General features: G+C 45.3%; 1 protein-coding gene across 6 annotated transcripts in view; it reads right to left on the bottom strand.

Moving 5' to 3' along the window:
- Positions 1-2,151: 2,151 nt before the first annotated feature.
- Positions 2,152-16,823, bottom strand: part of PPP3CC (protein phosphatase 3 catalytic subunit gamma) — a 53,380-nt gene continuing 38,708 nt past the window's right edge. The window contains exons 9-15 of one of the 6 annotated variants that reach the window (XM_054017304.1): positions 16,642-16,767; positions 15,277-15,354; positions 13,572-13,598; positions 12,604-12,685; positions 11,683-11,780; positions 8,496-8,525; positions 2,152-7,172 (exon numbers count right to left, since the gene is read on the bottom strand). In XM_054017304.1, the coding sequence (XP_053873279.1) occupies positions 6,997-7,172; positions 8,496-8,525; positions 11,683-11,780; positions 12,604-12,685; positions 13,572-13,598; positions 15,277-15,354; positions 16,642-16,767 (617 nt within the window). In that variant the 3' untranslated portion in view covers positions 2,152-6,996. The remainder of the gene's footprint in view (positions 7,173-8,495; positions 8,526-11,682; positions 11,781-12,603; positions 12,686-13,571; positions 13,599-15,276; positions 15,355-16,641; positions 16,768-16,823) is intronic. The other 5 variants (XM_054017305.1, XM_054017309.1, XM_054017307.1 and 2 more) reach the window with 5 other exon arrangements.

The raw sequence follows: 16,823 nt of genomic DNA, 5'->3' as shown, positions 1-16,823 counted from the left end.
GTGAGAAAGGCCAAAGGCCATGTAGAGTTGGACCTAGCGAGGGGAATTAAAAGCAATAGTAAGAGGTTTTACAGCCACATAAATAGGAAGAAAGCAAAGAAAGAAGAAGTGGGACCGCTGAAGACTATTGCCGGAGAGGAGATTAAAGACAATCTAGGCATGGCGCAATATCTCAATGAATATTTTGCATCGGTGTTTAATGAGGCCAATGAAGGTATTAGGGATACTAGCACCACTACAGCGGGGCATTCGGGATGGGGGATTACCGTATTCGAGGTAGAAACAAAACTTGATTGCCTTAATGGGGCTAAGTCGGGAGGACCGGACGATCTTCATCCGAGAATATTGAAGGAATTGGCGCGGGAAATAGCAGGCCCGTTAGCGATAATATTTAATGAATCTGTAAATTCGGGGGTGGTCCCGTTAGACTGGAGAATAGCTAATGTGGTTCCTATTTTCAAGAAAGGGAAAAAAAGTGATCCGGGTAACTACAGGCCTGTTAGTTTAACATCTGTAGTGTGCAAGGTGTTAGAGAAAATTCTGAAAGAGAAACTAGTTGAGGACCTGGAGGTTAGTGGCAATTGCGATAAATTACAACATGGTTTTACGAAGGGCAGATCGTGCCAAACGAATCTGATCTCCTTCTTTGAGAAAGTAACGGACTTATTAGATAAGGGAAATGCGGTGGACCTAATATACCTGGATTTCAGTAAAGCGTTTGATACAGTACCCCATGAGGAACTATTGGTTAAACTGAAAAACATGGGGATCGATATGAAAATCCAGAGGTGGATAAGGAATTGGTTAATGGGGAGAATGCAGCGGGTCGTATTAAAGGGTGAACTGTCGGGTTGGAGGGAGGTTACTAGTGGAGTGCCTCAAGGTTCGGTTTTGGGACCCATTTTATTTAATCTATTTATAACTGACCTCGGGACCGATTGCAGGAGTGGGCTGATAAAGTTTGCGGATGATACGAAGGTGGGAGGCGTTGTAAATTCGGAGGAGGATAGGGATATCCTGCAGGGAGACTTGAATGAGCTTGTGAATTGGAGTATCAGAAATAGGATGAAATTTAATAGTAAAAAGTGTAAGGTAATGCATTTGGGGATGACTAATAACAATTTTAGTTACAAGATGGGGACGCATTGGTTAGAAGTAACGGAAGAGGAGAAGGACCTAGGGGTCCTCGTAGACCGCAGGATGACTATGAGTCGACAATGCGACGTGGCAGTGAAAAAAGCCAATGCTGTCTTGGGATGCATTAGGCGAGGTATATCTAGTAGGGATAAGGAGGTCCTGCTCCCGTTGTACAAGGCGCTGGTGAGACCTCACTTGGAGTACTGTGTGCAGTTCTGGTCTCCCATGTTTAAAAAGATGAACTCAAACTGGAACGGGTGCAGAGAAGGGCCACTAGGATGATCAGAGGAATGGAAAACCTGTCGTATGAAAAGAGACTAGAGGAGCTTGGGTTGTTTAGTCTGACAAAGCGAAGGCTGAGGGGGGATATGATTGCTATCTTTAAATATATTAGAGGGATTAATACAAGGGAGGGAGAAGAATTATTCCAGCTTAGTACTAATGTGGATACGAGAACGAATGGATATAAACTGGCCGTGGGGAAGTTCAGGCTTGAAATTAGACGAAGGTTTTTGACCGTCAGAGGGGTGAAATATTGGAACGGCCTTCCGAGGGAAACGGTGGGGGCGACGGACCTGTCTGGTTTTAAGATTAAGTTAGATAAATTTATGGAGGGAATGGTTTAATGGTAAAACATAGTAGTCAAGGAAAACCAAACAATGGTAGGTAAATCGTATAATGGCTGACAGGGGTCAGGCTGGTGACTCTTGCCTATATGCTCGGGGTCTGACTGATCGCCATTTTTGGGGTCGGGAAGGAATTTTCCTCCAGGGCAGATTGGCCGAGCCTCTGGAGGTTTTTCGCCTTCCTCCGCAGCATGGGGCAGGGATCTCTAGCAGGAGGGTCTCTGCCGATTGAAGTCACCTAAAACAGGATTGGGGACTTCAACAGCAGAGTCCAGGGAAGGGGTAGGGACGGTTTTATGGCCTGCAGCATGCAGGGGGTCAGACTAGATGATCATAATGGTCCCTTCTGACCTTAAAGTCTATGAGTCTATGAATAAAGACACCAGAGCCAAATGACTGTCATTTAATTTTTAACTTTTTTTTTTTTAAAGATGACTTCCAATTTACATTAAGACAGTTCTAACAAATTCATTCCTTGTTCACAAAAAAGAGAAATTATATTAAATAATTTCTGCCAATAAATAACATTTTTCACCATTTTTCTTTAAACATAACTAAAAAAAGCAAGAAAAAAGGAGGCAGTCTCCAGGCAACGGGCATATGCTCCTTCAGCGGCGAGAACCTAAGTCATCATCACCATATCCAACACATGTTCTTAGGGGCTTTACGGTCCTTTGGGTCTGAGGCAGACAAGCCTCCGAGCTGCTCCGTTACAAGAATCTAGCTAGGTAAGATTTACCCAAGTGTGGTGGTGTGCCAAGAAAGGCCCTTAAAAATAGGTGTGTGGGATGGCATCACAGTAAAAGGTTCTCCCAAAACAAGGTAAATGCACCTTTGTTCCCAATGCTAAAATATCCCATTGCTGACTCCCTCCTTGTTACATGCACCTTGCTATAACATGCAAAAATAAGACAGGCTGCTAGGGACAGCCTTGTGGAGAAAGGAGTGCAGTGGCACTGCCCTTAATAGTCTGGAGTTCCATGGACTGATTGTACTCCTTGGCTTTTGTGTTTATTCTTTTTTTTTTTTCCTTTTTCTTTTTTTTTCTTTTTTTTTTTTTTGCAAAGTCTCATTTGTCAAGCTTCTGCAGCTGGCTGGCAAGAGGGGATGGAAACAGAGGACGGAATGGAGCTCTGAGATGAAGCCTCTTCAGACATGCATAGTTCCAAAGCAGAACCAGTGCTGGGTTTCTGGGAGATGGGATGGGAAGTTGGAAGAGGAGAAACTACTTCAAGTCTCTGCAATACTTTTGCACTGGGAGCAGGGGGAATATTTAAGCCCCTCCCTCTCTCAGACATGGCTTTGAAGGCCACAGTTCTTTACACTCGTCTGTTACAGTGCAGAAGTGCAGGAGCCCCTCTCGCACCAAATGCTGTGCTTGTGGCATGATGCTTTGCTGGGAATGAGCTCTACTTTCTTTCCAGAGCTGCCCAGCACTCAAAGCCTATGCTTAGAGGTCTCTCTCCCCCTCCTTCCTTGGGATACAAAGAACAGAAGTGAAGGGGACTGTGAGGTTTAAATGCTTAGCACTGAAGGTTGGTTCACATATTGTGTTTATATTTTAAAAGCAAAAATCCTGGCCGCCCCGACTCCGATTGAAGGTGAAAACTCAACATGCCCAAGATAACTGCAGCTGGTGATGGTACACTCCTCCCCTACTGTCAATGCACGATTACCACCGCTCAGACACTGCTACCCATTTACAGCACCACTCGGCGCAACAGGAGCTAGTTAACCTCTGAATTAAAGAGGAAAAGCCAGGACAGGGAAGGTTACAAGATGAACATCAATTAAGGGGGTAATTAACACCCACTCTCCCCAATCTGTGCTGCTGCTCACCCCCTCGCCCCATTAAGAACACTGCATACTGTGCTGAAAAAACACAGACCCTGGCACCAACGTTCCCATAGCAACTGGAGACTGTGCTTCGCCTGACAGCATCCTATCTGCATGTGCTTGTGTGGGATATGGAATACGTTTCCAGCAGCTCTCAGCTTGATAGAATAAGGAGGGGAAGACCCGATAGCTCCTGCATGGGGAAGCCATGAGTCATCCAGAGAGCTCCTTCCGCCCACAACACACTGGGCTAGCGACTGCTATCAGAGCCGCTCAGTACTGCTCATTCGAGCTGATTGTGACTAATGTGAGAGCTGGGCTCCTCCCCATCGGAGACAGCCTCATTGACTGACAATTAGCAGATGACTTGGGACTCCTGTTTAAGGAACACCCAACAATTAACATGCTTAAAAACAAGCCCCCTCTGGCTCAACGTATTGCTAAGTCACAAGCCAATCAGAATTTAGGAAGCCAGCTGTCACCCCCAGTTATGCCCCCTGATTAGTTGAGGATGGATAATTTTGGCAGGCAGGCAGCTCCAGTAACTATGGTTTCGAAGCTCCATGCTTTGCAAACACCACTTAAGCAATGCTATGGTGAGCCTCCAGCTTTGAAACAGAAACTAATCTTTCTTTGAGGAGTAAGGGCAAAGAGGGTCACAGCAGAAGCTGGTAGGGCTGAACTGCAACCTGCTTTAAAAAACAAAAAACAAACAAACAAACAAACAAACCACACCTCAGAACAGGACAGCGTTTCATGAACAAACGCCTTTTCTTTTCAAGAAAGCCAACACCAGCAACCTGGAATCCATGAGCAAAGCTTCCGTTGCAACTGGGGCAGAAACAACTTTCAGTGTTAAGCTTTCAAAGGGTGATGAGCAGAGGATACCTTTGCAGTGTCTTCTCCCACCATTACTATGGACAGGAGGGCTCCCACCTAGCCAAACACCCCCCCCCCCCCACGGTTATTCACTAACCCCTAAGGAGGGACAGATTAATCTCATTCTGGTACCTGTCACATGGCTCTTGAAACAGAGATGCTGCTCAGAGAAGATCTCAGCCAGGTCAGAGTGTGTGCACTACACACTAGGGTAGCACACTGCACAACCAGCCAGTTTTAAAAGGAAGATGCAATGTTTAAGTCTATTCCTGCTTTGGAACAGATGCCATAGAAAGAAGAGGGATATCAAGAGGGACCCCTTGCCCCACACAGGAGTAAGAAAAGACAAGCCTTCCAAAAACACTCACTTTCACAAAGCGGCAGTCATGTAAAAAAAAAAATGGTGACACGTGACTTTAAGAGTCCATCGCTAAAACCCCCTTCTGCTCAGATGCAGTGTCCTAAATAACTGGTATGAAATTAAGTTTGTGACATATCATTAGAAGTGACAATTTAAAGGATTCCTGTGAGGCAGCTGCCTTCCTCTGGGATTGGAATCAAAGACTATGCCCACAGCATGAAGGGAAGATAGTAACATCAAGAGGCTTCAAGACAAAATAAAGAACAGGGTGCATGGATCACCTAGAGGGTAGAGTTTAACCCTGCTCATCTGCTTGGTGGCAGTAGATGTCGTCATACATTTGTTCAAGTGGGAAGGGGAGCGAAAAGCAGCAAAGGCCTAGCATTTGAGTGATGCTGCTTTGATGCAATGTAATAAGCAGGAGGGGATTCAGCTAAAATGACCCATATGGGAAAGGCAGAAAGAGAGGAGTTTGCATTTTGTAAAAATAAGCAACCAGGTTTGGATTTTTCAAGGTCTGTTTCAAAAATGGATTAAGTCAAAGTCTGAATAAGTAAATGAACCAAACTGGGTACTTTGCTCATTTAGATTCCAACTTCAAAACACTTTACAATGTATAGAGGCCATTCTTTTGGCATCCCCAGTGTGCATTTATAGTAGAAACCCACCATCACCTAAAGAAATCTCCTTCCCCCAACTCACTAAAGAGATGTACTATACAAACAGCCTTCAAGAATCTCTAGCCCAGATCCACTGAGTTCTCCAAGCCACTTTCCTTCTCTAAAAATTACCCTCCTCAGTACAAGCAAAGGAAACAGATGTTTCCAAGAACGTACGTGTTTCACAAGTCCCTCTCTGCACTGAGCATTCAACAGCACAAATATTTAGGGGAAGGGGGCCAACGATCAGTATGGATCACCAATCCTTCCCCATCCCATCTATCCACTTATCTGAGGCCAGGTAAATTACTCCCTCTTTCAGATGGAGTCCCTGATGTTCCCTGGATGGCTCACCATCTTCCATGCAGCATACATCGTCCATACCTCCACTAGTCACTAGGTTCTTGCTCACCTAATCCCTTATGCGTGCGTGTGTGTGTGTGCGTGTGTGTTCTGGTTGCTACTGTCTGTGGCAACACCAACACCAAGGGCTTGTCAAGACACAGTAAGTGCACGGCAAGCTGGGGTGTAAAGCCTAGTGCACTAATTGGCTACATGGACATTGCTATTGTGTACTAAATGTTCCCTAGTGTGCACTGACCTACTCCTGTTTCAATGGACTACAAATCAAAACGCACAGTGTTCTGTAAAGAACGTTTAGATGCACTTCAAGTGTTGTTTGTACTGATGGAACGATGCAAATGGTTTGCTTCAGAGTCTGAAAACCAGAAGCTTTAGAAAGAATGGCGACTAGAGGAGATGCTTTCCCATGCCCACCTTCCAGGTCATTCTAAGAGATTTTTTGTTCTATTGGAATAAATTGGAATCCTGAAGAAAAATGCGCTAGTTTTGGAAAATTCACACCCTTATCCCCAAGAGATAATCCAACACCCCAGCTGGAATATGAACTATCCACTTTAACGTCACCTAGGATAAAGTCTTCCAAAAAGAGAAGGCTGGGTCTGAGCCAGTCGCTCCATGCAGCATGCCATCTTCCACAAGATCAATTGCTAAAGCAGCGGCTGCAGCTAGACAATAAAAGTCGAAGAAAATAACAGCCAACTCCGTGAAGACAGTTGTGAAAACATTTTAAAATGAAAGATGCTGCTTTTGAAAGCACAGGCTAATTTAAAACTGTACCAAAGTCAAGATCAAAGTTGCTTGGGACTCAGTGTGATTTTTTTTTTTTTTTTTAAATCCTCAGAGGTTCCCCTTCTGTGGGGGAGAGGTCAGCTGTACAGCACAACACTTCATATATGCACTAGCAATTAGATTGGTTTCTAAATTAAAAAAAAAGATGGACTTTTTATATACTGAACATAAATTAAAAAATTACAAAATGGTCACCTTTCTTACAGAATGGATGCAAACTGGATTATGAACGTGCCTCCAGGTTAAGTTTATTTCTCCCCATCCCTATCCCACCCCAATAATAAATAAATAAAATTCATTAAGTTTTGGATCCTTTAGTGGTGCAGATTGGGCATTAGAACCATTACTAAGCTTTCTTCCCTGTGCCGTTCTTTTCCGCAGAGTTTGTTGAGGTTACCAAGTTCACCGGCCCGTCTGGGTGCATTGAATCTTTGCGTGGCGGCATGCGTTCATTAATGCGGTCCAACCCTCTGGCTTCTTCGAAGCTGCGGATCTTGTGCTGCGGTGAAAATCCACGGATGGCTAGAGCAAGGAGGGCAAAGAAGAGTCAGTCTGTGCCATAGCATACCAAGGAACAGCCTATCAGCATACACCATACTACAGAACCGAGAGTCGTGGCTACAGAGCACATGTCTGGGTAAGAAAAAGTAAGCAGCGGATCTGTGTATGATTTTGTCAGTGTCTCATGAACTGGCAAAGTTATACTGGTGATATATAGAGTTGCATTATCTTTCATTAAACCAATTTTGAGGGTCCAGTTCAATTTACTCAGCAGCACCAATAAACCCAGGGCTTATTTGCCTTGTTTTCGCTTATGACTTCCCTCGCAATACTGTTTAGCGGGGGCAACTTGCAGGCCAGACATGTGCCCTGTATTCTGAAGAGTTAATGCAGTGAAATAGCAGCACACTTTCAAAGCTGAAAAACATAATACTAAAAAAACAGTGAGGACAAATCAACAAAGGGCGTTTTACTTCAACACAAAAACCAGGCACTGCAACACCACAAAGAGGAGAAAGAGCTAATCCTTGGATCGGAAAGGAAGCATTTTATCTTGCATGACCAGGAGCTAAACGCATGGGACAGAGCAGATGCGTATGCTTTGTTTCTACTCAACCTTGCAGTAATTCAAGACCCTTGCAGGGACTGCCCTGCACAAAGCATTTAGCTAGTTTGTTTTACAATAGATTTAAGTAAAAGGTTTTGCTTCAAGCGTTTTTAAAGATTAAATTCTTTCGGATATTGTGATCTCTGAATAGTGCGGTTTTACCCAATGGAAATCTGATGAAATTGTGAAGGAGAATGTAAGTTTCCAAAGCAGTAATTTCATTACTCTGGTATTTAACTGCAGAGAGGGTATTGCCTCTCCACACTGTCTCACTCCACCCGAAGGGAAGGCAAAGGCTGAGATCAGATCCCAAGGAGCCAGGATAGCAATAAATACAATCAAATATTTCTTATATGGTTTTGGTCAACTGTTCTTGCAGCCTTCAGAAACATATTGTCAAAGGCCTGAGCTGAGCAACAATCCATCCAGTGATGAAGTTTCAGGAATCAACACTAGGACCTTGATGAGACACCAGAATTTTCAGTCTGGGCTCCTGCTACAGGAATACAGCAGTCCCAGATGCCCAGTCTTATGAAATTAAGCATCCCAACTCATCTCTGTGACATCAAGGCTGAGAAAGATCTGAGATAGCCGAATATTTTATTTATTTTCCCAGAAGGGGCCAATCCTCCCCCATTTTTGGTGATGCAAGAGTAAAAAGCTTTCATACTGCTGATAAAGCTCCTTAAAATTAGCAGACAAACATGATTGAGTCTCTCGCAGGATTCTAGCCATACCTTCCCGTGCCTCTACCGCTTCTACTGTGGCTGTAATACAGGAGGAACAGTGGCATGCAAAAATGAAGACAGAAAAGAGTGAGTGAACTAACATTATTGCTGCCATTACAGAGACCCACAACCTTCCCCGCCCCAGTAAGGACCATGATGAAGATCAGTTGGCAGAGAAGGACTGACAGGAGCTAGAGACAGAAGGGCTGGAAGGGGATTTCACTCAGCTGGGATTTCCAGCCGAGGAGTCAAACTTCAGGCTGTTTGGGAGCCTCCTTCCTCTTAGTGGCATGAACTTCACCATACATGTCAAACTACTGAGTCCAAAACAGAGTAACAAAGCAACTAACAGGGCTGGCCCTTCAGCACCTCCTGGGCCAGGAGCATGTGTCCCCCATGATAGCCATGGGGCTGGTACCTCCTGGACTGAAGTGTGTCCCGTTTCCATTAGTTTGCAAAGCCAACCTTTAATGGGCACCTGCTATCGCCTTCAGCTTAGTGATGCTTTGGGAAGGAGAGTTCCATGGATGGAACTCACTGCCTCATGGAAATTGCAGTGCACAAACCTACCTGTGGCAGAAGTGCCTTTGTCACTTAAAGAAGAAACTGACCTTAACCAACAGGTTGGCATTTGGACAGGAGGGGAAGCAAAGGGGGTTGGCTCCTTTTCTGGGAGTGGAGTGCTGAGTAGCACAGTAACTAGGCTGTTCAGCTCCTGATGTCTTGAAGTAGAACACAACACAGGCAGATATTTCAAATCTACTTGGCTTCAACTCCTCCCACAAAAAGGGTTACTAAGCAACAAGACACCATAAGGTTTCAGCAATGCCATGTCTCCCTCCGCTCCTGGAACTGCTGCGATTGTCAACGTGCTTGTGCTAGTAATCCCTGTCAGAACACCTGGTAGCAGGGCATTCTCAATGGAGGGACCTTAATTGGAATCTACTTCCCCTTTAGGCTTGAAAGTGCCTGAGATTAAATCCTTGTGGCATAATGCACAGGTCATGTGTTCGGGCTTCCAGACATAGGGTGAGGAAGGGGTAGCGTTGTGCATTAACATCGTAGCTCTGGCTTGAGGATCATTAGTTGACTCTTGTTAATCTCATGTTATTAAAGATCTGTAAAAGGCTCAGACGGTGAGAAGGGGAGCAAACCAGCTTCCCCGCCCTGACAATGAGGGTGCAAGATGACCCAATACAACACCGAATGCTCTCAGCTTGGTGTGGCCATTATCTGTGGAATGCATGACAGAACAGGGCGGTTTCCAGAGTGGTCTTTGAAGGAGGTCATTCAGTGCATGTTCCAAGCATTTGGGTAGCATGGAAGGCAGCATGAAGTTAGGAGTGGACAAGAGGGACAAGGAATGATGAGGAGAGAAGCATGGGGAGGGCATAAGAAGCAAGACGGTGCTTAGGAGCTGAGCATGGAGATGCAGGTAGCAGTGGAGTTATGGATTGCCTTGGTGAGAAGCTCAGACTTCATGCAGAAGAGGGGAAGTCAACAGAGACTGAAGGAGAGGAGGGAGAACAGGGTAAGAGCAGCAGGAATGATCTAATCGATCTGCCATCTCTCTCACTATTCTGATTAAACCACAAAGCTCATTATGAAACTGTGTAAAGCTAAAATCCTTCACTTCAGGTCAAAGCGTGGCTCTTTGGAAACTTTGGGATGTGTCTGCATTGCACCTCACCTCTGAGGAGGTGGGGGTTCTGGGGAGAGGAATAACCTAAAAAAAGCAATAGACAGAAGTCTGTCTCCTAAGCTTGTTTGCACCTCTCCCATCTATAACATGTATCATCCTTCAAACTAGAGCTTCATAAAACAATGTTACATGACTAAGCCTGGCTCCAGTCTTTTGTATCCCAAGGTTATCAGAGCACGTTCAAGGTGAACACCTGCTTTCTCACCTACTGACTTTCTATTCTCATGCCCGTAGCTTAATTAGTGTGACAGAAATCACATTGGACAGAGCGTAAAGTAAACTCGCACATCTCCTTGGACAAAGAAAACCTACAAAACTTGGGAAGATGCCACATCCTCCAAACCCAATAGGATCCTACAGCAATTCTTCTCTCACGCACACATGAAATATTTAATCAAAGCCAGCCAGTCCCAGAACAAACCTCTTTCTGAGCCATCAGGAAACCATCCAGTGCTGATAGGAAGGGAAAGCAGGCCGATTATATGCCAGTACTGAAGGGCTGGCAGCAGGAAAGGATTAAAACACTAGATTACAGGATTCTCTCTGGGGACACGTTACGATAACTCATTCCCTGACCACCAGCCAATCACCACTCCCTGTGGCCTGAAACACTCTACTTATGTGAGGTTTGATCAATGCCGCTCTCAGAACGTTAATATAATTTGAGACCGATTGGTGGGAAGCCACAAGTGTACTTGCCAAAAATAGAGAGAAAGTAACAAGTATACAGGAAAGCTACTCAAACCCAATGGACCAAGTCACTAGGACTACCAAGTTTGAACATTAAAAACAGACTTGAGAGAATTAACTTATTTCAAAGTAAAAATATAAGTTTCCCCCTCCTGGAATCAGAATATTAGGGTTGAAAACAAAGGGATTTAGTTTGATAAAAAGAACTAAAAAGCAGACTCATGTATCATACTATTCATGTACACTGGTACACAGCAGCAGCAGCAGAGTAGCTGAAGCAGAGAATGCCTGGAGGCAATGTTAAGGGGGCAGGGGAGGCACAACCCTTAAGAGTTGTTCTAACAAACGAGATGCTACACATGCTTGAAGCCTGATGCTGTTCAGTCTCAATCCTTGCTACCATTACTGACCACGAGATTATACTAGTATCTTAGAAAAGACCCCCCCCCCAGTTTGTATCAGTTTATAACAGGAGTTCTCAACCTTTCCCTCCTACGACCCCACACAACGTTCCTCCCGAGAATCCTTTCCCCCATTCCCATGGTGCTGCAGGGAAGGAACTGTAGGAACTGGCACAATGGTTTATGGTGGCACCTGAAGGCCAGATATTTCCATGCCAGCTCTGCTTCAGCAGAACACCAGATAGGGCGAATAGAGAATCATGACTCCTCCAAACAAGTGTTGGTGGCTCCCTCACGCGTCCCAAACCACACGTCAAGAAGCACCTATGTACATTTGTAACACTGGAGCAGGAGATTCAGTGAGCTCCATGCACAGTGTAAGCGTTATTTCGCATGTACTCACCAGTCTGTAGAGTCTGCTTTCCCCCTGAGAGGACTCCCAGGGGCAGAGTACCTGTGGGAGTCAGGCCCTTGAGAGTCAGCACGCTCTCACTCTCCTCTCTGGAAAAAGGATGCAGAAGGATGGATTACTCTTACCAAAGCCAGCATTTAGGCAAGAGGGTTACAGCCAGAGGCATGATCACTAAAATATTCCTTCCCTCATAGGGGAATGCTACATACTTACCTTTGGGTAACCCTCAAGCCTAGGTCTGTACTATCTTGGCAGTAAACTGTTGAAGGTGATCCAAACAGCTTACATTTGATGTCTTTCTATCAGGAAGTTTAATACAACCTTGTAAGTTGAGGTGCTCTGTTTACTAGGATGACGTGCAGCAAAGCCAACATCAAGGCCATCACTGCCCCAATATACCTCTACCCCGATATAACACGAATGAGGATATAACGCAGTAAAGCAGTGCTCCAGAGGGGTGGGGCCGCGCACTCCGGAGGATCAAAGCAAGTTTGATATAACGCGGTTTCACCTATAACACAGTAAGATTTTTTGGCTCCCGAGGACAGTGTTATATCGGGGTAGAGATGTACTTCCTTGTTTACATGAAATGCATCTCTGATCTGGAGGGATCCCTACTATAGGTCTAATCTTCTCTGTTTATGAGGATGCTAGCTTTGATGGGATGGAGGTTTTTGTAGTACCCGAAGAACAGGACTGACCATCAGCTTTGCAGCACCAGACACAGATACATGGGAGCCATTTTCCCAAACCCAGACCCCCCATTTTGATATAGTTTTGCAGACTCTCTCAGCTGGATTCCTGCCTGCATACTACTACCTTCACTCATATAGGTCAGACAGAGGAGCAACCCCCAGGACCAAGATCGCACATTAAGCTCAGACACAAAACACTCCCACGTTGCCTTCTTACCGGAGAACTGAAAAAACACGCGCCATCTTCCCAATGGCTCTGATCTTATTCCTGATTATCTCCTTACGGACTGTCGTGCCTGCTTTGAAAGAAAAAAATTGTGTAAGAATTTCCTGCCCCCCTTTTAAAGCCACAGGTAATGTCAGTATGCACCATCTGTCTGGCTCTAGAAAAGAGAAATCATGGATTACAAATTCACAGCTATGTTCTCTAGAAAACAGTCTATTTGGAGGGGGTAGGAATGGAAATGAGGATGGTGACACTGACAAAATAAAGGTCTAAGGAAAGAGTAGAACCACCAGAAGAATGGATCACACACTTCTTGCTTGAAGCAGCAGATCTTTACTCGACAGGTCAGATCACACTACACAGAATGTAACAAAAATGACTCAGCCATGTAGACAGCTTGGTAAGGCAGACAACGGACAAATCTGACTGCTGATGAATACCTTGGAATGCTGGGCTGTGCTTGCAGAAGAGAGAGTGGTCACACAAGCATCACCTCTGGCATAAACACACACAGTGAATGGCTGGCTGGAGCCTTGCAACTCTGCTTTGACCCTCGCTCAAACACAGCAAGGTAGACGTACTCCCCTTTTATTACACACACTGGGAGAAAAGCATGGAAGGTGATTGATGATAAAATAGGATAGACACATCTTCTCTCAGCTCAGACTCTTCAAATGGCACTATCACACATTAGAACAGTACAAGCTACATTGGAGATCGAACATGCACCAATGGTTCTGCCATGCACTAGGTGGCTGCATTAGGAAGTCAAATAGAAATGTGACCCCATCTCAAGTTCCTAGAGGAACACAGCAGGGTTAAAAAACACACAGCGCTTCTGTTAAAGCTGAAAGGGGGATGGAGAGCCTCCCCAACTAGTCAGCTATTCAAATCCACTCCAAGGAATCTGCTGGCACAGGCAGTGAGAATTAAGCTTGTAGCAAATTCTAGCGGGGTACCTTTCTGATAGCTTGAAATGTAGTGATCTTCAGGGAGAGGAGACACCAAGAAACAAGGAAATGAAGACAGAGATAGAAGAAACAAATTTAATTTTCATGGGAGGGAGGGGGAAAAAAATAATCAAAAATGAAATTCAATGGGAGAAGCGGGTTAAAGTCTTGACCTGTTGATAGAAGTGGCACCTGGTTACATTATACCTCTCCTACTGCTTCCATGCCGCATTTACTTTATTTTCTCTCAATACTTTTCCATTTATCAAAATGTATGTAGTGCCCCACCTGCATTCAGCTTCCTTCACACATCATCACTTCAAAAATCACTAATCAGGACCAAATAATTGGCTGCTATTTCTGGAGCTAGTATGAAAAGGAAGAACAAATTGGCCCAGTGCTTGAGTGTTAAAAGTTTAGATCTAGCAGGGCAGAGTAGCAGCGGAGAGACGGTCTACACAGTAAATTGGGTAATAATGTTTGAGTGAGAAAAAATAACATGGTGAATAGTCCCATGACCTGGTAATGCCAGGAAATCACTCTTCAGAATATCTAGTGCAAGGGTAGACAACCTTTCAGAAGTGGTGTGACGAGTCTTCATTTATTCACTCAAATTTAAGGTTTCGCGTGACGGTAATACATTTTAACGTTTTTAGAAGGTCTCTTTCTATAAGTCTATAATATATAACTAAACTATTGTATGTAAAGTAAACAAGGTTTTCAAAATGTTTAAGAAGTGTCATTTAAAATTAAATTAAAATGCTGATCTTACGCCGCCAACCTGCTCAGCTTGCTGCCAGCCTGGGGTTCTGTTCACCTAGGCCAGCAGTGGGCCGAATAGGGCCTGCGGCCGAGACCCCAGACCTGGGGGTGGGTGTTTCAGGGGTCAGGGAAGAGGGCTGGGGATATGGGGGTGCAGGGCAGAAGGCTGAGTATGTGTGGGGGGGTTCAGGGCAGAGGGATGGGGCTGTGGAGGTGCAGGGCAGAGGGTTGGGTGTGTGGGGGTGCAGGGCAGAAAGCTGAGTGTGTGTTGGGGTATGGGGGGTTCAGGGCAGAGGGCTGAGTGTGTGTTGGGGTGGGGGTGGTTCAGGGCAGAGGGCTGGGTGTGTGGGGGGTGCAGGGCAGAGGGCTGGGGTGCTCGGCTCGTGGGGGTGCTCCCAGCCCCCTACCCCGAGCGGCTCATGGCAGGGGGCTGGAAGGGATATGCCCTGTTCCACTCCCTTCCCCCAGGCTCCGTCCCTACCTCTCTCTGCCTCCTCTATGGAGCTGTGTGGACGCTGCCGCTCTTCCCCCGCCCCCTCGTTAGGGCCATCAGCTGATTGGCCAGGGACAGAAAGGATGCAGGGCAGGAAAGCACCACACTGGGGGAAGAAGCGGGGGAGGGGGGAAGCTTGGCTGCCGCGGAACCAAGCTTTTGCCTCCTGCCCCCGCAGGGAAGAGCAGTGGGCGGGAGGGCTGAGGGCCGGGACCACCGCAGGGAGTTGCGTGCCACTCAAAATCGGCTCACGTGACATGTTTGGTATGCGTGCCGTAGGTTGCCAACCCCTGATCTAGTGCCACAAATAAGTACAACCCTATGCACTTCACTGTCACTGGATTGCAAGGGGACAAAGTTTGGTATTTGGTTCTAAAGTGGATTCCAATCTCTCTGAATTTAGCTTTAAACTATTACCTCACCACTGTTAACAGCCCAACTTGTAATAAAGGTTGTTACCTTCCAAAGTTTCATCACCATCTGAAATCAACTCATCATCAGAGCAGATGTTGAGGATGTTGACCAGCATCTCTGTGACTGCAAGAAGTAGTGACAAATAGGTAGGAAGATTAGAGGGGGCTGGCGCTCACACTGCTCAAGGGAGGAGGGTGAGCCGGATTGAACCAATGATATCAGTCATTTACACATTTGAAGAGGGAGCCCAAAGATATTTTATAGCTACATTCTGCAGCATTTTTTATTGCAAAGGATCCCAAAACACGCTGGATTAGATACTTGAGACCCTCTGTCACAGAGGTGGGTGCAATCTGAGCATTGCACAGAATGCTGCACAACTGCATGGGAACTGATCAGGGAGTGGGGTATCCATAGTGTTCATGCAGAAGAGATTGGGTCTCAGTTAAGGTCCCTTCCCAATCTCCTTCACTCCCCCCACCCCACAAAAACTGCATAATACGCCATCTGTTTCAGGGAATGTTGGCTCTTCTGGGATTTCAACCTTTGGTTCCACAGAGTAAACATTTTAGACCTTTAAGCTATCCCCAAAACCTAAAGCCCTGAATGAAAATCTAGACTAGTTGGGAGAGGACAGCGCTCCTTTGTTAAGAAGCTGGAATTTTGGCAAAATTTGGGGTTTTTTTAGGCAGCTGTACCTTATTAAAACTGAAATCAAAACCTCTCCCTGACTGTGGTGAATGCTCTGATAGGCCACACATCTACATGATATTTATCTCTTTCTTTATGTAGCATGGAAGATGTCAGCACAGTTGGGGGAATTACCTAATCAGGGCTGGTTCACAGATAATCAGGGCTGGTTCACAGATAATCAGGGTGGAGGGATAGCTCAGTGGTTTGAGCATTGGTCTGCTAAACCCAGGGTTATGAGTTCAATCCTTGAGGGGGCCCCTTAGGGATCTGGGGCAAAAATCAGTACTTGGTCCTGCTAGTGAAGGCAGGGGGCTGGACTTGATGACATTTCAAGGTCCCTTCCAGGTCTAGGAGATAGGATATCTATTATTTTATTTTATTTATTTATTTACAGTACAAAAATATTGTGAAATGGGGACCATTTTATTTAACTTCTTGGTAATGGAAAAGCAGACCTTCTTTGCCAAAGAAACTTAAAATCTGGGGAACTTTAGCCATCAGAGTTCTACTACTGTACAATAGGTCATGGTAAGTCTGAACTACTTATCAATGCCATTTTACACTGCCAAGCTGTACCACATATTTAAAACTTCCTAGATAATCCCCTGATTTGATATTTACAGATATTTAGTTACCCTCAGGGGGATGTTAACACATACAGTGCTCTGATCGGTCACTGTTTAGGCCAAACAGAAATCTGAATGCTTTATTTCTTACCCTTTTCCCCTACAAAAGGTAAAGACCATGTGAAGACATCCATGAAGTTTGGAAGCCAGTAGGGGTGTGGAGAACAGTTGAACTGTCTGATGTTCATGACATTGTTTTCATATTTCAGCACAGCAGCTAAAAAAGAATAGAGAGAGAGAGAATGTGTATATGCAGGCACGGTGAGCTCTGAG

The sequence above is a fragment of the Malaclemys terrapin genome, chromosome 2 (genome assembly GCF_027887155.1).
Source record: "Malaclemys terrapin pileata isolate rMalTer1 chromosome 2, rMalTer1.hap1, whole genome shotgun sequence".
NCBI lineage: Eukaryota > Metazoa > Chordata > Testudines > Emydidae > Malaclemys > Malaclemys terrapin.
The sequence above is the reverse complement of the archived record's forward strand: the minus strand, read 5'-3'. Positions and strand labels throughout refer to the sequence as shown.